Source organism: Chionomys nivalis, chromosome 1 (genome assembly GCF_950005125.1).
Source record: "Chionomys nivalis chromosome 1, mChiNiv1.1, whole genome shotgun sequence".
Classification (NCBI taxonomy): Eukaryota; Metazoa; Chordata; class Mammalia; order Rodentia; family Cricetidae; genus Chionomys; species Chionomys nivalis.
In genome coordinates this window covers 126,428,523-126,451,895 of record NC_080086.1, presented here as the reverse complement: position 1 = coordinate 126,451,895, position 23,373 = coordinate 126,428,523, and the positions used below count along the sequence as shown (strand labels likewise).

The 23,373-nt window shown below is 39.8% G+C and overlaps 1 protein-coding gene across 4 annotated transcripts in view; it reads right to left on the bottom strand.

Annotated features, from left to right (window-relative positions):
- Atl2 (atlastin GTPase 2) overlaps positions 1-22,962 on the bottom strand; it is a 42,933-nt gene extending 19,971 nt beyond the window's left edge. For 3 of the 4 annotated variants that reach the window (XM_057768661.1, XM_057768643.1, XM_057768650.1), the window contains exons 1-2: positions 22,831-22,962; positions 5,435-5,679 (exon numbers count right to left, since the gene is read on the bottom strand). In XM_057768661.1, coding sequence (XP_057624644.1) covers positions 5,435-5,679; positions 22,831-22,948 — 363 coding nt within the window. In that variant the 5' untranslated portion in view covers positions 22,949-22,962. The remainder of the gene's footprint in view (positions 1-5,434; positions 5,680-22,830) is intronic. The other variant, XM_057768670.1, reaches the window with a different exon arrangement.
- Between the last annotated feature and the right edge of the window lie 411 nt (positions 22,963-23,373).

Sequence of the window (23,373 nt, the reverse complement as noted above, 5' to 3'; positions counted from 1 at the left end):
ATCTCAGCAGTGAAAAGACAAAGTAGGTGGAAGGAAGATGTTCCCTCACGACAAGCATTTCCCACAGAAATAATCAAACCTTAATCTATAAAGCCCAAGTAGCAGACAGAACATAGAGGAGTGTGCACACTTTATTCACCTGCTGTAGGGCAGAAATTAGGAACATTCCAAACAGTTTAATATGCTTGTTACCCAAGCACCCAAACTGTCCGATGTCCAACACTCCTCTATTCTGGGGCTGGACAAATAGAAACTATATGAATGACTCTGGTCACAAACTCAGGACACAAGACAATTATTCTAATGACTTGATTACATTCTAAAGAGAAATTTAAGTCAGTCTGTTTTTAAAGCTCATCTTGGAAAGTGCCCGAGACCATGAAGACACTCAACTAAGTCAAGTAAACCAGATACAAAGCGAATATAAACACTGTATGGTTTCTACAAGCGGGGAAATAGGTTAGTACCTTCAAGTCTCTAACCTTCAAACCAGAAAGAAGATGGCAACTGCTACAATGTGGCGAACTTAATGCCACTGAACTGTACACTTGAAAAGGGTTAACACAATGGTGCTATGGGTCCCATTTGGGGGGAAAAAGTGCCCCAAGGGCTGCTAGAATGAAAGGGGAGACAGTCCCAGTTACTGAGTTGTCGTCTGACATATGACATGGCAATTTCACTTCCATCCTGCAATGGACTTTCAGTTTCAGCCTCATTTGTAAAAACTGAAGTCTTTATAAGTCCTTACAAGAAAATATGTCAAACACAAAATCATGACTTTTTTTTTTTTTCTTGAACAAACAAAAAAAAAAAGAGTTCACAAGCAAAATACCACCTCAAAACCTGAGAGGCCAAGAACTGCCCATAGCGGAGTTCCCTGGCAGGAGCAGACTAGACTGATTAGGAAGCCTGGAGGCAGACCCCATCTTGTATAGGCTTTGCTCAGAAAACTCCAAAGTTCTCAGGGACAGTTGGAAGAAAAGAGTCATTTTTAAATTCACTAGGAGGAAAATGATGGTTTTCAATTACATACACCCAGAATAGTCCTTATGACAAAGGCCTGCCCTGGGGGGCAGAATAACCTAACATAGATTTATGTGGAACTGGGAAAGCACAGTTAGCCAATTTCAGCCCCCTCCATCCTCTTGTAAGAGTAAGGAGTAGGTAAGGGATGAGAAGTGAAGGACCCCACACTCAGGAGACTGGAACAGGAAAATCAGTGAATATTCAAGGTTATGCTAGGGTAGATAGCAAGACCCTATCTCAAAAAAAATAAAAATAAGCCGGGCGATGGTGGCGCACACCTTTAATCCCAGCACTCGGGAGGCAGAGGCAGGCGGATCTCTGTGAGTTCGAGACCAGCCTGGTCTACAGAGCTAGTTCCAGGACAGGCTCCAAAGCCACAGAGAAACCCTGTCTCGAAAAACCAAAAAAACAAAAAAATAAAAAAATAAAATAAAAATAAATAAAATTAAAAAAAAATAATGAAGGATATAGCCAGTCATCGTCCTCATCATGTCAAAAGGTACAGAAAAGGCAGTTGACAAAGACCTCCATCCCTTCATGGTAAGGTCTCAAAGAACCTAGAAATAGAAAAACTCCAGTATAATAAAGCCCACATAAAACAAACCTGCAGACAATATTATACTAAATTAGGAAAAACTCAAAACATTTCTTCTAAAATCAAAATTGGACAAGTGTGTCCCCTACCTTCATTCTTATTCAATACAGCCCTTGATCAGTTAACTAAATCAGTAAGAGAAAGGGGCAAGATGAAAAGGAAGAAGTCAAGTTATTTCCATTTGTAGATAACATGTTCTTATACATGGAAGACCCTGAAGACTACCAGAAAGCTCTTAGGACTGATGAACACCTTCAGCAAAGTAGCCTGGAGCAAAAATCAGCATAAGCAGCTTTTCATACAATGACAAATATGCTGAGAAGCAATCACAAAGACAACAGCTTCAAAAAAAAAAAATACTTAAGAATAAATAAAATCAAAGAAGTAAAATTACCTCTATAGTAAAAACTTTTAAACACTGGAGAAAGAAATTAAGATGACATTAGGAGACAAAGATCCTGCTCAGTCATTAGCATAAGATAGTGAAAAACCAATATAATCATCAGACTCAATATAATCATCATAAAAATTCTAATGATGGGAAAGAAAACCAAGGACAGACAACTGGGATTGTGTGAAATTAAAAATCTTCTGAACCACAGAGGAGACAGTGAAATTAAATAAATAAATAAATAAATAAATAAATAAATAAATAAATAAATAAATAAATAACACTCTGCAAACAAAAAGTGGAGTTTTAAGGAAACCCAAGACAATGGAAGAGAGTCAAGAAAATTAAAGCACACAGTCCCACAGCTAGAGGTCTCCTTCTAGCTAGATCAACAAAAACTTCACACCAAAACCCTAAATCTCTGAAATTTCACACCTGGTTTTCAGACATCCAAAATTAAAATACCACATGACACGGGTATCTTTTTTTTTATATATATTACCCAAAAAGACAGTACATATATTCTGAAGCTTAAAGGTGAAAAGGTATCTCAAATGCTACAATGAAAGAATGTTTTCCAGCAATTCATGATTTGCAATCAAAGGAGCCCCACTTAAAACACTATACTAAGGCCATCAATGTTCTGTAAATTTCACTATCTCATCCATTCCTAACTTCTTTAACTTCAGCAATATGTAACAATATTCTGCTAGCTGAAATCACTCACACTAATTTAGGCTATCTATATAAAAACATATAGAAGGCTGGAAAATTAATTCCAGCTCCAAAATCACAATCTCAGGGAAGGGAAGAAAATAGCCCAGAGCCCACTTAACATCAGCATCTAATCTCCTTCATTTGCATTTGCAGAAGAGAGGAGAGACACTAACACCAAGATAACCTACTTCATTTTCAAAGGAGGTGATTCATACAAGCAGCAGACTAAAAATTATTAAGGTCAAAGTAAGTCAAATATCCATCAACAGGTAGTAAGTAAAGTATATTTTAATCATGTTGTGAAACACCGAGAATGAGTTCTATTGCTGCATGCAGAAGTATGAATGCATCCGACACTTACAAAGTTACTGAAATAAGGCAATCGCTACCTACAGCACGATTTCATTCAAATCTAGAAAGGAACAGATGGGAAGAGGCTCAGAATAGTTTTACTTTGGGAAAGTGGTCATGAAGGTGTACATACATATACAAAGTTTCATCAAGCTAAACACTGTAGATTTATCTATCTTTCAGTTCGTAAATCATACTTAAATTTTAAGGAAAATGTATTTATCTGAACTATCAGTAGAAACAGAAATTAAAATTCTATACAACATCAGAGTATATATTCATACTCTGAAGGGGGAATCAACCACTTCCTATTACCACCACCAATTTTGTCTTTGGTTGCATGATTTAATCTCCTCTTCTATAAGTCACTACACATTAAAGTGAGTGTCATGTCTCCTTTACCTACATCTCAAAGGAGAAGCATGACCTACCACTAAATCAGTATGTCATCAACAAAATAAAAAAATCAGAGACTGTCTAATGCAATTTCTGGTTAACAAAAGAAGGCGACTTCTACCCTGCATTCCATTATACACGAAACCTTCCAACTGACAGTTAAGAAAGCCACTAAGTAGGTATGTAACCTAACTCGGGCCATTCTGTGACTACAGAACCTCCTGCAGTAAAGGGAAAGTTTAGCCCTGTGATTCTGAACACATAAATGAGAGCTGTTTCTCCCCTGTGGACATCCCTGTGGATTACCCAGAGGCGCAGAAATGTTACCTAGGAAGAAACCTTTTACTATTTCTAGACAAGTAATCTAAGTTTCCTTCCCATCCCAATACTCCACTTACTATCTCTGACCTATCTAGAATCAAATGTATTTGAAGTTCACAGTTCACAGAGGTATACTACAAAAAAAGTTAATTTAAGGAATTAGAGAACATCACACTATAGAAGATCTTTATTGACTTGAAATGAACAGATTTAAAAACCAAAACAGTACTATGTCACTGTTCATACAGTTCAGTAATTCAGAAAAAAAAAACTTTAAATGGAAAACTAAATAACAGCTTTCTTAACTGGCTAAACACCTTAAAATACTGTTCACTAACTGATACGAACTACATTCCTGATAGAAAGGTACATTTAAGAACACCTGAAGAGATTCCAATGAAAAGAATTTACTGCAATGCTTCCTAGAAAAACCAATGAGAATATTTAGTTCCTTTCTTATTTCAAGACAGATGCACTATAAAGGTAAGCAGTCAGGCAGGTGTTTAGATAATTATATAATTCAGTTAAGTGCTATTTCTAGCATCTTTATGTACCTTCTGAATGTCAAAGACACCTGTAAAGAAAAACCACCTTAGTGTCCTACTCCAAAATGTCCCATTACAACCTTCTTGCTTCTGCTTCCCTCTGCTCAACGTTTAGCTGTTAGAAAAGCATTCTGATTAAAGTGAATCATCTCCCTCTACTTTTCTTCAGGGACGAAAGTCAAAGGCAGGGAGACAAAAAATAAAAAGTCTCATACCATCTAAAAGCGAGAATGTGTAGGAGGGAAATGCACCTACCCAAACATGCCTACTAAAATTATTTTGGTAGAAGCTAGAGATATGCAATCAAGGGGGGGGGGGGGTCTCCTGAGAGTAAACTAGCAAATAAAATAAAATAAAATAAAATAAATAAAAAAGTACACACAACTAAAAACCATTATTAATAAAAATGCCTAAACCATTAAAGTAAGGAAGGGTACATAGCAGTCCCAGATGTAGGAAGGCCTCTTATGAAAAGATCAGCCACAAAAATGGCAATTCAAGGAACAGCATACATACTCTTCAAAACAAACAAGCAAAACTATAGTATTATAGTATATTTGACTTACAGGAAGAGATGAGGCTCAGACAACAATGGAAGCCACTCTAAAGAACTGAATTTTATCACTACAAGTAACAATTTGAGGAATACAGATATACTTTTACAAAGGTCTCTATTTGTCTACTTCACACATCGTATATGGCCAAAAAGGAAAATGTATAAAGAAATAACAAAGATGGGGTTTCACAATAACTCAGTGATCTTTGAGAGTATACTCGGATTTTTGAGACGTAGCTAGAAATCAAAAATTCTAGGGAAGGGGAGGCTGGAGAGATGGCTCAGTGGTAAAGAACACTAGCTGCTCTTCCAGAGGTCCTGGGTTCAATTTCCAGCAGCCACATGGTGGCTCACAACCATCTGTAATAAGATCTGGTACCCTCTTCTGGCCTGCAGGCAAAAAAAATGCAGACAGAACGCTGTATACAAAATAAATAAATCTTTAAAAAAAATAATTCTGGCCTCTGTCTTTTTTTAAGTTGGCTGGAAAAATTTAAATTGTATTAGTTGAGGTCGATTTAAAAGATGCTATTCACCTTGTTATACATATATCTAAGCATAAAGTCCAGGAGAAATGATTTTCCTTTCCGAAAAGCTCCTGCCACAGACACCACGACTATGTTAAGATCCCGAATGTGCTCCTGTAGCAGTATCTGCTCCAAGGCCTCTTCATCAAGCTCAAAGTTATGGTCATCTTCATGAGCAAGAACAATCTGCACTGGACATGGCTTCTTCATAACCTCATCTGAGTTTACTAGGTCATCATCTTCAAAATCCTCACCTAGAATTTAAAAAGAAAAAGACAGGTTACTTTAATCCCTACATTATCAACTTTTCCCTAAAGCACTTTGAAATACTCTCTCCCTGTAAAACATTTGAGAAAAGTTATAAAAAAAAGGGGGAGGGTATTCAAGTTCCTCTGGATTTTTCAATCCTTCTAGAACAGGGCAAACACTATCAGTCAGATTTCCCATTTTATATACAGTGAGATGGAGAAGCATCTATGCTAGGTCAGCAACAGCTGTCTGCAGCACTCTGCAAAGAGCTTTCAGGACTTCAGGAACCCTGCAGTTAAACACAGACACTGGCAAAGTCAACTTCACCTGGTACTTCAGAGTCTAGCTCTTTTTGTATTTATTCATCACCTAGACAATCACTCTCCACAGAACAAAGATTAAAGCAGACGAGTGATTTTTATTCTGAAATTTGAAAAGTAAAGCTAGGGCTCTAGAGAGTGCCCAAATATGACCCAATAAGGCTAGTAAGTCCCAAATTCCAATTAAGATTTACATAAGCGCCCTTCCCAAAGCAAAGTACACAGGACTGTTTTAGTGGAGAAAGTCACTGAGAGGCCAAATACTATTGCCCACTGGGGCTTTTTCTCAAACACCACAGCCACAATTTAAGAATACACAGCTATCCTTGTGTTCACTACCATACACCATGAAAAGGTAACTTTTGCAGAAAGTTTTACTGAATAATGATGGAAAAATAACTACAGAAAATGTAAATGGAGACAGCCGCCCAAAGTTTAGTTTTCTGTTGTTTAAAAAAAAAAACTAAAAGTATTAGGTCGGGTGGTGGTGGTGCATGCCTTAATCCCAGTACTCAGGAGGCAGAGGCAGGCGGATCTCTGTAAATTCAAGGCCAGCCTGGTCTACAAGAGCTAGCTCCAGGACAGGCTCCAAAGCTACAGAGAAACCCTGCCTCAAAAAACAAACAAAAAAAGAAAGAAAAAAAAAAAACAAACCTAAAAGTATCTAATAACTTCTGATATGTTCCTTGCTCAGCTTCTCTACCATCCTCCTCCTGATCCCATGTAGCAATTAGATTAACACTGGGACCTTATCAATGTTCCTATATCAAAAATTTTAAGTCACACTGCTAGATTTCCATTGCCCAGCACTTTGGCAAAATGTCTAGCCACCCCAAACTCTGGCTCTTCCAGGTTCCAGGGCAACATGTGAGCCAACAAGCTCACCCTGGGACCTCAAGTCCCTGGTAATAAATGAAGTAAGTGCTACACACACGGCAGCTACAGCTATGTAAGCCCCTGTGAGCGTGCACTAGGCAGCCTTTAAAGGCTCTACTCTCTTTCAGTCCCTTAAAGAGGTAACTACTCTCCTCCCCCCCCTCCATCTTTATCTCTCTCTTCTCCCTCTCCCTGCACCAACTTCCTCAGGCCTGCTCACGTGTCTCTTTCTCTTAATAAACTCTTAAAGTGGGTTTCATTGTGTGTTGCGTGATCCATTCTCACTCACACCCGGTAATTTTACACACTCCCTTGAGCCTGTCCACTAAGTAATAATTTTCACTCCAGGAAGACCTGGATATCTACTGTGTTCCGTGCAATGACTCTCCATTCTCTCATGAGAAGGGTTCATCTACTTAGTAAAACATTATTAGTCAACAATGAAACAACACATTGTCCACATAAACACCATCCACAGATCGGCACTTCTATCTATATAAAGTATTTTTATTTTTTGGGGGGGCGGGGGTTTCGAGACAGGATTTCTCAGTAACTATGGAGCCAGTCCTGGAATTCACTCTCAGTAGACCAGGCTGGCCTTGAACTCAAGAGATCTGTCTGCCTCTGCCTCCCGGGTGCTGGGATTAAAGGTGTGCACTGCCACCACCCCCCGACTATTAATTAATATCTGATTTGCCTCCCCGCCATATCAAAAGTCATCTTTAACACTGTATGGCCAAATCAACATTATTTCAAAATGTGCTTTGAATGGTGATAATGCACTACAGAGAGCAAGTGAATCTGAAGAACTTTTGTAAGTAAAAGCAATCAACATTTAATTAAAGAGTGTATTATCATTTCTTTTTTCAGTAACATTTGGCTGCAGCCCGTTAGGATATTTGAATTCACAAAAGTTAGCTTTGCTGGACAGATACAGACAGTTAAAAATCCCAAGTTAAGAAATCGTTAGGAAAGATCAGATAAGTGATATGTAAATTATGTGATTAAGTTTCCAAACTTAATCGGAGGTTAAAGTAAAATTCCCATATCCACGTCAGATCTTCCCTGTGTCTATTCTCATCTGTAAGTAGCAACCACATGTCTCCCTCAGAAGGTTGTCATGAGTATTAAATGCGCTTAAGTAGTGTGGCACACAAGCAAGCACTATGGGTGTTTGCTACTAAGGTAAAAATAGTTTAAAACATTCCAACAGGAACTTCTACAAAACACTTGACTTTCACTCAACCAGTGGCTATATACTAACATCACCAGATACTTATTGCTAAGACACAAATCGGGTGCCATCCTTAACATATATCCTTTCCCTCGGCCTTTAATACCTGTTCCTCTCACTATCTTTTATCTCATTTATATCATATTTAAATCATATTGGTCTTCATTAACACACTTGCTCCTCTCCCCAAAACTAATCCAACCTCCAAGAGACAACTAAATATATCTCTAAATCTACTCATTATTCTCATTAAAATCAGTCTTGCAAACTCTACTCACTGCCCATCTCTGACTGTCATTTGGTACAAATCTCCCCTGTGTAAACCAAACCAAGATTTCCTTCAGTCTTCATACTGGTCTTCATACTTCATTTCTACTCCTCTGCTGGATTATAATACACTCTTCCACATAGTCAATTAGTAGTCCAAGTTTCAACTTAAATGTCATTTTCCAAGAATAAGAAATCCCCTAAGGTCCCTTAATAAATTTAATGTTCCTATACTATTAATATAGCACTTGAATATTTATGTAAGTACATATTTGTTATATGTATCCCCTCAGCTAAACAGCTAAAATACTGATAAAACTTTCGCTGTACTTTAATCAGAGAATACATAAAATACAGAAGTAAGAAAATTCTTAGTTTCCTTGCCAAGCGTCATGGGAATCCTAAGATCAAGCCTCTACCCCCCTCACCCCCATCATCCATCCTGCAATGATCTGTCCATCCCCAAGACCCAGGCCATCTGGTCTTCCTGGTGTCCCTTCAGCAAACAGACCTGGTTCCCACCTTAGACTCTTATCCTGTACATAGGCCCCTGTATCTGTACAGAATGACCTTAGAATTTACAGAGCATCACATCTCCTCCTTCCAGGCTGTCAGCTCAACAGCTACCTCCTCCGGGTGGGTAGTCTTTCTGGACCACTCACTTATTCAAAACAACAACCCCTAAGAAAGGCATTCCTAAAGTGAGCACTATGCTCATTTCCAATCCTTTAGGAACAATTTCCTAACTACAGAGGGAAGAACTGAGCACAACTAATACTAAGGGACTTGAGGCGGAGCACTAGAGGAAAGGCAGCCAGCAATCATAAGCCTTTAGGCAAGGGCAAAAACAAACCTCTCAGGTGCAGGGAACACATCACTGTACAAGGCTCACCTGAGGCCTGCGACGCAAGGCTGGAAGGGAAACCACCACCAGAAAGCAGGCCCTTTGGAATTCTGGCTGTGACAGACTGGAAAGATCTTACTATCAAACCTCAGGCTGAAACACTGGAAAAGGCCCAATCAGAATTAAGGACCTTGTCCTCAAACAAGATCCTATCTAAGACAAGTCCAGACAGAGCCTAAAAACCAGGACTTGAAAAGATCTGTAGGATGCAGTTTTGAAATACAGTACAGCGGCAGGGGAATCAGCTAACTAAAGTGCTTTCCATGAAACAGGACCAGAGTTCAGAGGTCCAGAACATGGTGCAGATGGGAAATCTTAGCCTGAGGAGGAAACAGACAGATTATTCCTGGGGTTTTCTGGCCAGCAGGAACAGTCAAATCAATGAGTTCCAGGTTCATGATGTATGCTCACACATAACACACACAAAGGAAATTTAATACAAACAATGCGGAGGGTCCTTCTCAGTTTTTTGAATATATAACCAAGAGTGAACCCTAATCTATCAATTCTGAATGATCATAAAATATCAGAGAGGCTAATTTTAATTATCACAACAAAAACTGAGTAAAAATCCAGACTCTATAATGTATAATATGATCAGTGAGCGATGTCATCTCAAAAAATAAGGTGAAGAAGAAATATCTGACATCAACCTCTGACCTTCAAACACATATGTGCACACGTATACACCAACTACATCACATACATAACCAGACACATAAAAAAAGATATTTAGAATAAGCACAAAATGCTTGCCACACAAGTATTAGGAAGTGAGTCTGGATCTCTGGCATTCATAAAATAAGTGGGTGGGTGGGTGGATGGATGGATGGATGGATGGATGGATGGATGGATGGATGGATGGATGGAGGGACGATAGGCACATATCTGTAATCCCAGCACTGGGAAAGCAATAGCTAGATTACAGCCAGTCTAGATAAGCTGGTGAACTCCACGTTCAGTAAGAGACCCTATCTCAAAAATAAGGTAAATAGCAACTAAGAAAGATATCAACCACTAGCTTGTGGTTGTTCACATATGCTCTTGTGCATGAGTGTGAATTCGCAAGCACACAGGTGCACGCACACATAAACATAAACACACCACACCAACAGAAATAAAAGAAAAATCTAGAACTGAATAACATAATAAAATATTCACTGAGTAGACGTGGGAGATGGGAAGCGGCAGAGAGTTTGAGAACATCCAAGGACATACTCTAATCTAAGTAGCAAGAGGAAACACTAAGTCTCAGAGAAGCGTGGCACAACATCCAACATGTTGTTAAGAGTCCCAAAGGAGAACAGAGCTGAAAAAATAATTTTCAAAAGAACAGTGAAAGTGAAAATGTCACTTAATTTGTTTATAGAGCCTCACAAACTCAGTATAACACTGAACTAAAACTCACTACCAGTTTTAAAATCCTGAAACTGTGCTTAGCCCAAATATATACTGCTGTTTTCTTTGTACAAATGTTCTTCAAATTTTGAATTTTTCTTTACTTCATTATCTCAGTTTTTAAAAAAAGGTAAATCGTATCAAATGTCAAACTGTTTAAAAGTAAACCAATAGTCACTCTGGAAATATACAAAGCTATTTTAAACTTTGAAAAGTAAGAAATGAAAGAACATTAAGTTATCTTCCAGCCTCAGCCAATCATATCAGCAAAGCACAACTGTGCAGAACAAGACGTCCCAACTGAAGGAGTGGATCTCTAGGTCAGTGCAATCACCAGTCGTTCCTACTAAAGCTGACAGGTTGATTAACGTGGAAAACATTGTAGGATGCCTATCAGCATACACAAGAAACCCAAAAAAATTGAGCCAAGTAATAATTTTTTAGACATACTTTAATCTGTAATCAATAAAACACTTAAATACTGGGAAGTAAATTCTCAAAGGAGTAAGATTTTAGTGCAAAGTATGAGAGACTGAGGGAGACAAAAGATTAACAAGTGCCATTAAAGATATACTACAGAGTTTTTCAGTGATATACCTAGAAGTTAAAAGGGAATTGCTATTGAGAATATCATCAACAAAATAAGAATTTTTCGTGAAATGAATGCATTATGTTAAGCTACAAGGCCAAAAAAAAAAAAAAAAAAAAAAGAACAATGAATGGTTTCAAAGAAATTTTATCTGAATTACTAGATTCTCACTAAAAGGAATTCATCAATAAAATACTTTCAAAGTGGGGGAAAAAGCCTGGTCTACAGCAAATTCCAGGCCAGAGCTGTTACAGAGAAACACTGTCTCGAAAAACAAACAAAAAGGGGGAATTAAACATTTAAAGGAAAATGCTTGTTCTCTGATATTTACTATAAAGTTTTAGCACATTAACAAGAAAAATAATGACCAGTTATTAATTAAGAAATAGTCCTAAAATTTTGGGGTCGGTAGTCCTCCCAAGTTGCTAAAATCTATCAAGGAAAGGGTATCTCCTAAACTTATTTTATTTTATTCCTAGGAGAGCTTTAAAAAATGTAAACACCTCGATCAATTTAGTCAATATAGTTAGAAAATTCCTTTAAGAAGCTTCGTTATTACTAAAAACATAATCATTATTCAATATGCTTTGATTTTAAAAAATGATTGCCAAATATTTTTCCAACCATCATTTATTTTCAAATTAAATAACATGTAACACAGAACAAAATAGATTTCCTAAAAGAATCTCAACTAAAAACAATACATTTACAGGAACTAATAATTGTTAGTTGAGGGGCTAGAGAGATGGCTACAGGTCTGAACACTGGCTGTTCTTTTAGGGGAGCCAGGTTAGAGTCACAACCAGGCGGCTCACAACCATCTGGAACTCTAGCTCCAGGTGATCCGACACCCTCTTCTGGCTTCCACAGATATCAGGCACCAAAGTGGTGCACAGACACACATCAGACAAAACAGCCATACACATAAAATAAAAGATTATTTTTAAAAAGGAAAGAAAAATGAAATTCACTAACAGTTGGCTGACTAAAAGAAGGTACTCACTAGTATGAAGACTGAAAAGGATCATCTTTAAAATCAAATCCATCAAATGCCTTCAAAGAAAAAAAACTAGCTATAGAGAGCTTCACTAGTTAGTTATGCCAAACATTTAAGGAAAAAAAAAATAAGACCAATTCTATAGACTCTTCTAGGAGAGAAGGAAAAGGAATTCTTCCCAATACACCTTATGAAGCCAAAATTATTTCTGATATCAAAATCAGACAAAGACAACGATAGAAAACAAAAGTGTAAATCAATATCCCTCATAAGTAGACATCAGAATCTAATATTCAGAATAAACAGGAACTCTTACTTAAATAAAGACTATTTTTAAATACACAGGACATTTCTACCATACAATTTGAGGAAGATACACAAATAGTAAACTGGTGCAGGAAAAGACACACAATGCTATTAGGTGTTAAGAAAATATAAATTAACGACACAGCAAAATGCTGTGGCAGAAGGGCTATCATTAAAGACCAACAGAAATACCTGTTGGCAATCATACCCCAGGTAGCTATAGAAGTGAGAACATATGACAATAAAAGACTTAAATACAAATATTCACAGCAGATTTACTCATAATATCCAAAATCTGGAAATGACCCAAATGTTTGTTCATATACTAGAAAGTAAACAAATTATGTTAAGTCTGTAAAACAAATGGCTACTTGGCAATGCAAGAAATGGATCATATACATACATTCATATATAATATGTATATAAATATACACATAAAAACACAAAAGCCTAAACAGCATTTTGTATGTTAAGTGAAAGGTGCCACACATATATTATTGTACTGAATAATTTCATTTTATAAAATTCTTGAATTAAGCAAAACCACAACCACAGAAAGATTAGTACTTACCAGGAACTGGGAATAAACACATTGACTACATAATATGATTTCTATATATGTCATTATATAATAATAATAAAATGATAATGAAAATACATATATTGACTACAAAGGACTTCTTTAAAAAAAAAAAACTTTTTGAGGTACTATTCTGCATCACAATTCCAGGTTATAAATTCCGGCAAACCCCATCCAAATATACTACCAAATCAAGATTTTATGTAAATTATCTCAGTAAGGCATATTTTAAAAATCATAATAAAATCAATTCTACCAATTTAAAAATCATTCTGCAGAACAATAACATTCTCATCAGTACTATCCACTTCTATGGCAACTTCAGAAAAATTATACCAAGATGATTAAAACCTGGAGCTGGAGAAATGGCTCAGAGCTTAAAAGCACAAACTGCTCTTGGAGAGGACCTGAGTTGACTAAGCACCCATGGCAAGCAGCTTACAACCCACCAGTAACTGGATACAAGGCCTCTGGCCTTCACAGGTACCTGCACTCGCGTGACCTACCCACACACAGACACTGAGACACACACACATGCACCCACAAAATAAATATTTTAAAACTGGAACTGTGCATTAATTCTAACACTCCTCAATTTAAAATTACTACTTCCTCATGAACTAGTTATAGGATCTTGAAAACATAATTTTGAAGTTTCTGATGGTGACAAGAAATCTCATGTCCACTTAAAAAAATTTAAAACTGGGCAGTGGTGGTGCATGTCTTTAATCCCAGCACTAGGAAGGCAGAGGTAGGCAGATCTCTGTGAGTTTGAGGCCAGCCTGGTCTACAGAGCAAGTTCCAGGACAAGTTCCAAAGCTACACAGAGAAACCCTGTCTCAAGAAATAGAATAAAAAAAAAAATTAAAAATAACTCTAAGTTGCTCATACTTAATTTCTTTAAGAATTCTTTGAACCTCTTTTATTAGGAAAGAAGGGCATTTTCCTAGAGCTAGAAGTGTCTTACACATCAATAAACTACACATATACTCCCTAAAAGACATGGCATATAACTCATATACATATACTGAAATACTAATACATGTGCTTAAAACTAGCCTAACACTTACATGCCAAGGACTTTACAGACTATGCAGTCCAATCCACTATTCTAAAGCTGCATGACTAATGTGAGCAGGAGACTAGATCATGACATATCTTCTACAGCAGTCATTCTCAAAATTATCTATTTCTTTTATTTTAAGATTTCTTTATTTTACATATACTGTGCTCTATCTGCATATAGACCTGCATGCCAGAAAAGGGCACCACATCCCATTATAGATGGCTATAAGCCACCATATGTTTGGTTGCTGGGAACTGAACTCAGGATTTCTGGAAGAAGAGACAGAAATTTTAACCACTGAGCCATCATCTCTTGAGCCCCATTCTCAAAGTTTTAATACAAACTAAGGATCTTGTTAAAATGCATATTCTGACTCCTTAAATCAATCTAAGGTGGAAGCTGAGAAACTGGGTTTGCAATTAACTTCAAGATGCCAAAACTCATAATCCTAAAAACTCATATCCATATCCTATATGGACAACAAAGGTCACAATATTTGACCTTTAGCATATAATGTTGTGTGCTTAATCTTATTTCATCTAGTCTCTAATAATGTTCAAAAATGGGGGAGACAGGCCGGGGGCGGGTTCAGGCTGTGCTTTATGTAAGCTCCATTCTTTTCTGGAGACTGCTGATACTCTTATTCAACCAAAGTCAAACTATTGAGTCTATAAGCACAAGAGACAAAGAACTAAAACAAACTCTACTTTAAAAGTAAAAAGGATGGAAAGGGTACTTTAAAATGTTACCATGTTCTACAGCCAGGCCTGGAAACAACTGCTCCAGAGTGGTCACTGACTTAGCGATGCTTATGCTAGTGCTGGACCTGCCTCCCAGACTGCAGTCTGGGATAGGAACGCTGACAAACATGCATACCTGAACTTCAACTAAAATGCTTTACTGAAGGAGAGAAGCAGCTATTATCCAACTGGGCAATGGGAAGCATTTTAACTCATTATTTGCTCCTACAAAATATATATATTATATATATTTTATTTATTTGCATATATATGTATATATATATACATACACACACACAAGAAGGAATTTAAACAATTAAGCTTTACTCTAGAAAACTGAACTATGTAAATGGGGTGGAGATGGAGTTCAGACTCCAGAAAAGGATTTACTAGCATGCCAGTTGTCACATACTTCCCCATTAGCACTGTTTGCTAGTCAGAAATACACTAAAGGCCTTAAAAATGCTTTGGAGCGTATATATTATAGTTTATCTCCTTCATTATACTCAAACCAAGAAACAAAGAGTTGTTTTTCCTATAAGATTCACATATTATCTTCCATTCGAAATTTACCCTGTTTCCATAGCAACCAGCACTGATGCCATACCATTTTTTTGCTGTTCCCACTTAAAGAACACTATGGTATAAAATCCTTTTACGCACTTATGGAACTAGATGAGGAAAATGTAAAATAGATTATATGTGGACACAAATTATTTTTTCCCAAAGACTGCCATGAAGTACTGACCAGTTCTTTAAACAACAGATAAGTATCAGATGCATTTAAAAATATACTGAAGCTGAACCCAGTAGCAGCCCTATTTTGAATTATTTAAAATCAGGTTATCATACACCCCATCTATGACCTGCTTGAGCACAAAACTGCAGGATCTCCACAACACAGGGCAATAACAGAATAATCAAGGAGTCCCGGTGAGGGCCCAGCATCAATAGAGTAGCAGAAACCAGAGGCCTCGAACCAGACAATGATTCTTTGCAACAAACACTTGTAAGTAAAGATATATGGACAAACGGGGCTTTCTGTGTGACTCACTGTGTCACACTGCAGCTTCCATGACAAGATTTTTAATTTTTTTTCCTTTTTTCTTTTTCTCTTAAATTTTGTTTTATGGGGGGGTGCAAAGGGATGGGGAAATAAATGCAGGATGTGAAAGATATTTTGGATAGATAAGAAGAAAGTTTTTTAAAAATCAGATGCTGGGCAATAGTGGCTCACTCCTTTAAGCCCAGCACTTGGGAGGCAGAGACAGGCAGATCTCTGTGAGTTCAAGGCCAGCCTGGTCTACAGAGTGAGTTCCAGGGCAGGCTCCAAAGCTACACAGAGAAACCCGGTCTCAAAAACCCAAAAGTCAGATTGTCAATTAAAACATTCTAGAGTAGGACATCTCTCTGGCCCCAGAGCGTGTAAGTGAAGGCTAGCTGACCTTAAAACCAAAGGCTAAGAATACAGGGCACTATCCCTAAGGACAGCGGACTGACAAGATCAAAGCTACGTGTGACAAACTGAACGTGATGAGTGAGAAAGAACTGTAAAGGTGTCTAAAACCAGAGAGATCAGACACAAGGCAATCAGAAGAGCTTCATCTATGGCAAGAAGCCCAAGGCCAAGGTGACAGCACAAACGGGCAAAGACACATACAAGAGCTCATTCATCAATGCCCTTCCTTGGCCTAGACAATGAGTTAACACTAAAATTATCCCATATTTTTATAAGGGACACTATGTTTTCATAAAAGCCTTTATTAAGTGACAACATACACCATCTACTTCTAGAATTAATACCAGTACAAAGACTACAAGGTTTTATAACAGGAGAGAATAAATAAACAGAAAAGGTTTCCTTTATTTAGACAAATTACTGTTCCCTGTTTGGCCCAAAAAGCAACTTTGCGGTAGTTAAAAGATAACAAACCTGTGATAACCATTTAGCAAGAGAATCAATCTCTCTCTCTCTGTCTGTCTGTCTGTCTGTCTTTAATCCCAGCACTCCAGAGGCAGAAGCAGAGGCAGGTGGATCTCTGTGAGTTCATGGCCAGCCTCAAACAGAGTAGAGTTTGAGGACAGCCAATGGCTACAGAGAGAAATCCTGACTCAAAAAAAAAAAAAAAATGCTAGTTTTCCCACTCTGCTCTCTCCTTTTCCTCCTTCTAAGACAATTTTAGGGTCCATGTCGGGATTCTCATGGTAAATAAATAAACCTGCTCAAAAACAAAGGAGAAGGAAAGGTGCTCCAGAATTCCTGAGCCACTTTTTGGCTACTAAGTTTCTCCAAAAATTATTCAGGCATTTGAGGTCAATTCCTTGTTCCATTTAATTACAGAAAAAACAGCCCATATTCCTTTGTTATTAAATATGCTTAACACCACTCGATTTTCCAACAGCCTCTAGTTGCTTTTAAATACTTTTAAGCCTTTTTTTGATTGAAAATTCTTAGAAATAAAGAATTTCAAGAATGCTATAAATTTTCTAGAGTGCTTATAAATTATTTTGTAAGAGGATCACATAACACACTGCCTATCAAGGTGTAAGTCTCTTCCACAGCTAAGACCCACCCATTCTCCAAAGCCTAATAGAACCCACACTAGGAGTGGGGAGATGATGCCTTGAGTAAGTGCTTGTCACCAAGACTCAAGACCTTAAGTTCAATCCTGAGACCCACATGGTAGGAGAGAAGTGGCTCGCTGCAAACAGTTCTCTGGCCGGTAGGCATGTGTGCACATGTACAGTGCTACTTACTCTGTCACCTTGATACAAGCTAGAGTCATCAGGGAGAGGGAACTTCAGCTGAGAAAATGTCTCCATCATATTGCCTATAGGCATGTCTGTGTGGCATTTTCTTGATTAATGATTGAAGTGGAAGGTCCCAGCCCACTGGAGGTGGTGCCATTCCTAAACAGTGGTCCTGGGCAGTATAAAAACCAGCCTGAGCAACCCATGGAGAGCAAAGCAGTAGACAGTGTTCCTCCATGGTCTCTGCTGGAGTTCCTGCCTTGGTATCCCTCAATGACAGACATTGATCAGAACATGTAAGCCAGATAAACCCTTTCTCCCCTAACTGCTTTTTACCTGTGCTTTAACCCAGCAATAGAAAACAAACTAAGACACACATAAATAAGTTTGTTTGGGTTTTGTTTTGTTTTGTTTTTCGAGACAAGGTTTCTCTATGTAGCTTTGGTGCCTGTTCTGGAACTCACTCTGTTTAAGTCCAGGCTGGCCTCAAACTCAGAGATACACCTGTCTCTGCCTCCCAAGTGCTGGATTAAAGGCATGCGCCACCACCACCGGGCTCACAAATAAGTTTTAAAGGGTTACAAACACACACTCTATCATCTGTTTCCCACAAAAGCCTAGGTAAGAACTTATAGATACTACAGATGCTGGCTTCAAAACTTCAGCAGTTTATATAGTAAGTCTTCTTCCCCTACATCACCATCATTCTCTAGATTAAAGTCTATAGACAAAACTGGACATTTAGAAAGAAAAAATAAATAAATAAGATGAAAAGTACTGATTCTAGATAACCAACTTTCATCAGATGTGAATCTTTCCAGCTAGTGTTCAGGCAGCTAGGTTATCTGGGCAGCCACTAACTGCTTACAGTAGTATCAGTCACAGAGATACAATTCTATGAAATAATCTTCATTATTTAAAATTAGAAAGTAAACCCATTATATTCTACTTGTACTGGCCAGAAAACCATATACAACTTAGTCAAAAGTGCGTATTATCTCATTGGAAAAGTGACAGACTATTAATTTGTCTTTCATGATTTATAGTCATTTCTAGAAGCTATCACACCAACTACTGTATAGGCATTTATCCCAAAGTAGTGAAAAATCATGAATTTACTTCAAAATTCAATCTGATGTGTACAAACACAGATATATGTAACAGTCACTTGAAAAGTCCTAACTAAACAGCTATTTGGGTTTTGTACTTCTGAGTACGTTGACCCCTCACTGTCCCTAACACTAGCACTGCTCTACTTCCTTCATTGGTTTTTCTACTTTCTACATCTACCTTTCCCCACCTACTTTTAATTTCAAGTCTAGCTAGGGTAGTAGAGCTAGTACAGCTCCATGAAAACACTTGCCTCTCTAGGCCAGGAGCTAGGTTCAATCGTAAGCTCCACATCAAAGGCAAACAAATACAGTCCAGCACTCAGCGAATTGTCCACACTTCCCCTTGTACACTGCCTTCTGTCCGCCTTCCCATTTAGCATTTTAAACTTCATTTATTCAGCCATCTCTAATCACATGTAGCAACCCAGTGAAAAGCCCCTACCCTACCTCTTTAAACATGGGAGTAATGAATCAAGTACCTGAGAAATTTCTGTGACTGGAGAAACAGCACACTCTCCAGTGCGCAGTGACTTAACTCCCTCCCCAAAAGGGGGGCTTTAAGAAATAAAATGCTGGGGGCAAAATGCTTTGTTAAGAACCAAATAGTACCTGGTTGTAATCAAATTTTCAGGTTGGTGATTTTTCTGATTAAACACTTTTACAACAATAAAGAAAGCCTTCAACTGTTCCATTTCTTGGTGGCAAAAGAGACTAAGAGATGAGACAAAGCGTCAGAAATGAGTTCATCGTGGGATCAAATCAGTTATTCTATGGTCACATCTTAAGGTTAAAAAAAATGCCAATGTCTATGAAGTAACACACATGGCCTTTAAAAACCTCAAATGGCTACAATATCAGGGTACTACTGCATCTAAGGATGAGGAAAAGAGAGATTAAAATTGTTTCTCTGTATCTTCCCCAGAGAAAGCACTCCTTATAAAGTAATTAAATGAACATTTAAAAAAAAAATCTACCTCTGCCCAACCTTTATGGCTATTAACTTTGAGAGCTGGCCTGAAAAACGCTTTACTCGCATGTGTATGTCAAGCAGATCACTCATAAACAAGAATTCGCAAATATGTGTCACAGTTCAAAACGTGTCAACTCTAGCATCATCACACTGGTTGCCTTCCTGTCGCCCTTGGGAGCCACCTGGTACCAGCTGCAGAAGGGCATGATCTCAGAAAAGGTCTAACAATTTCAAAACAGTCATTTTGGGGAACAATCAGGAATTCTACCAAAGTTATAATGAAGCCACACCAAAAAAAGAAAGGCTGGAGAGATTGTTCAGTGCTGAAGACGGCATACTCTTCCAGAGAACCCATGCTCAGTTATAGCACCAGCACGAAGTGGCTCATAATCACCCCCTCCATCTCCAGGGGATCTGACACCTCGAACCTGTATTCAGGTGCATCTACACACACACACACACCTTTTAAAATAAATCTTTGAAAAAAATCCTGAAAAACTGTATACCTATGTGGGCTCCACCTACAGCTACGACCTCATTTTCTCCATAATAAACACCCCTTTGCTGTAGCTTCTTCTTCCCATCCCCATAAAAACAATTCCACAGAATTTCAAAAGCACTCTATCTAACAGACTGATCTCACCTACACAATCCTAGACTCCTATCAACTTTAAGGGTCAATAATACTTTTTCATTGAGCGCTGCATCCTAAATCCACTCAGGAGGTAGGCTGTAACATACTGCACTTGGCCTAATATTTGGAAAACCCTTGGTTTGATCTTCAACACACTGGGGGTGGAGAATGATCTGGGATTGATCTTTTTTTTTTCATGAGTTCACGCAAACACAAAACTTAAAATGTATGGTCACTTATTTATTAAATTTCCCATTTAATATTTTCCCAACTATGGTAAACCAAGGGGTGACTATGTGATTTCACCAGTTGCTGTGTGCTTAACATAACACAGGTTCCTGTCTTCATCTAAGTAAGATATGAGACCATCAACACCAGAAGCTTTGAAATACTAAGTTCCTTGTACATAAAATTCTATTTTAATTGTATATTAACTTTATGAAATCCCTAAAGTTTATATTTCATGGTGGATAAGTTCTAAAACATCCTCAATTCTCAAAGAAGTTTGTTTTCTAGAGATCCTAAACTCCTTAAAACCCAAGCATCTCTCTTAGAGGAACAGAGCATCTTCCCAAAACTGTGCTGCTAAAGGGACACCTGGCTCACCCCAACTCACTTCTTTAACTTTAAACTCAATTCCTCAGCTTGCTGCTCTAAAAAGCACAGGGAGGAGGAAGTTTCGACATCATCAAAATAAAGGAATCCCTTAGGAATTGGCAGTCTGTTTGCTCCTACCTTCAACACAAATCCTAACAAGTCTATTTGGTCTGAAATACAGTAAGAGGTGACTCAGATACAAATTAGCAGGTGCTGGGGACTGTCTTAGGAAGTCAGGCTACTCAGTGAAAGTCTTACACACACACACACACACACACACACACAAGGGCTCCAAAAGAAAGGCCGAAATCTCTGAGCAAGAGACAAGAACATTTCATAAATGTTGGGCAAGCACTAGTTATCAACAGTCCCAAGGATCTTTCTTACCCTTCTCAGTGTCCAACAGCATAAAAACATGCTCTTAACCATGGATGTTTTTCCTAATAAAGTGTTTTTGACACTACATCTCAAACTGTTACACACACACACACACCGACATTCCAGGACAAATACTTAAATTCAACCATCAGCCACCTAAAGTAAGTAAAAGTCTCTCCGGGAGTATTTAAGGACAAAGGGCTACTCCTGTAAACAGTTCTGGCAAGTGTTTGTAGGTGACGGGTAACATTTTTTTCCTCATAGACAAATTCTAATCAATCCTCACCTCTGACATATGTCCAAGAGCTACCACATATGAAGCGTAATCTAAAGTTTTCTATAAATGCCTGTGGTTAATATTTAATCAAAATGTTTTAAGTTTCACCCAGTAAAACCTCTATCAGATAGTGGAAAAGGAAATATAAACGCAATCTCATACACAGTGTGTTTACTATACTCTTATCTTGACCTCACGTCTCTAATCGTCAGCTTTACTAATTTATACGCCTTTTAAAAACTTTATGCCTTTACCCACCATCAAAATTCTCAATAAGGACTTCGTGCGTTCAAGTCACACCAAGGTGAAAGATCAAATGCTAAACTCCTAAAAATAAGGGCGCTGTGAGTGAGAGCAGAAACTGCGTCTTCGAGGGGGCAGGGGCGCCATGGACACGTACAGTAGGAGCTCACATTCAGCAAAACCCGGGAGCGACAGATCAGGTGACTTCACACCAGCCACTTTCCATCCAGAAGCCAAAGACTAGCAGCCCCAGGGTTCCTAACCCCGGTTTGACAACCTAAGCCAACACTTGGAAGCCCGGCCAAGCGCAACTCCTGCGCATGGGTAGGGAGGATCGAAGAGCTCGGGAACCTGAGCCCGGGCCACAGCCCTGGCCTGCGGACTGCGGCTCCCACCGACAAGGGTGTTGTGTGGCGAGCACCGCGACCTGGCAGCCAGGTGCCAGCGGTTCCCGCGTCCTCCGCCGCCACCGCCACCACCACCGCGGGGGCCCACGCGTCCCGCTCTTCCCTCCCTTCCCCGGCCCGCGCGTGGCACCCAAGGCAGCGAGTGCCCGCCGGGTGACCGACCTCGGGGCGTCCCGGCCCCGCGGCCCCAGCTCGAGGCCGCCCCCTTGGGTCGGGGCGGACGCGGCAGCAGCCACGCGGCGGGCAGGGGGCCGGGCCGCCCGTTCACCCGCCAGCTGGGAGAGCCGAGGCCCGTGGGCCGCCCTCTCAGGCCGCGCACGAGAGCGAGCGGGCGGGCGGGCTGGCGCGGGGCACGGCTAAGGCTAGGCCCTGCGAGCGACCGCGGCGGCGAGAACGGAGCCCGGCCAGCCGCTGACTTCGACCCCGCCGGGCGCGCGGTGCTCGCCAGCCCGAGCGGCCGCGGCCTCCCGGACACCCGGCCCCCGTGGCCTCGGCCCTACCGGCCCGTACCTAGGGAGGTCGTGGACGAGACGTGGTTCACCCCGACGCTCGGGTCGCTAGTCTGCCGCCGGCGCCTCAGCCCCTGGTGCTGCTGCTGCCTTCGCGCTGCCTCGTCCCCCTCCGCCATCTTGTACCGATTTAAAATTAACTCCCCACTGACGTCAAACGCCGCCGCCGCTTTATCAACCTCCCGGGAGCTGGCGGGGCGGCCTGCGGGTCCTAGCGCCGCCCTCGGCCTGCACCGCCCTGCGCGCCCCCGCCACGCCCATCCGCTCCCTCGCCCCGCCTTCGCCCAGCCAGCCTGCTGCCCCGCTCCGCTGCTCTCAAGCTTTAGGAAGAAGTGGGGGACCCGCTGTGGCCTGCGCCACTGTCTCCCGCCCCCACCTTTTCGGGCTCGGTACCACACCCCCTTGCCGCAGGGCGGAGAAGGCATCTTCGGAGAACCAAGTCCCTCCTTTCCCAGTTCTCTTCACAGCTCTGATGTGGACTCGTGCCCTGCACGTGAGGTTGCGTTCGCATGCTTTCCTTTCCCTCCTTCTCATCCCCAACCCT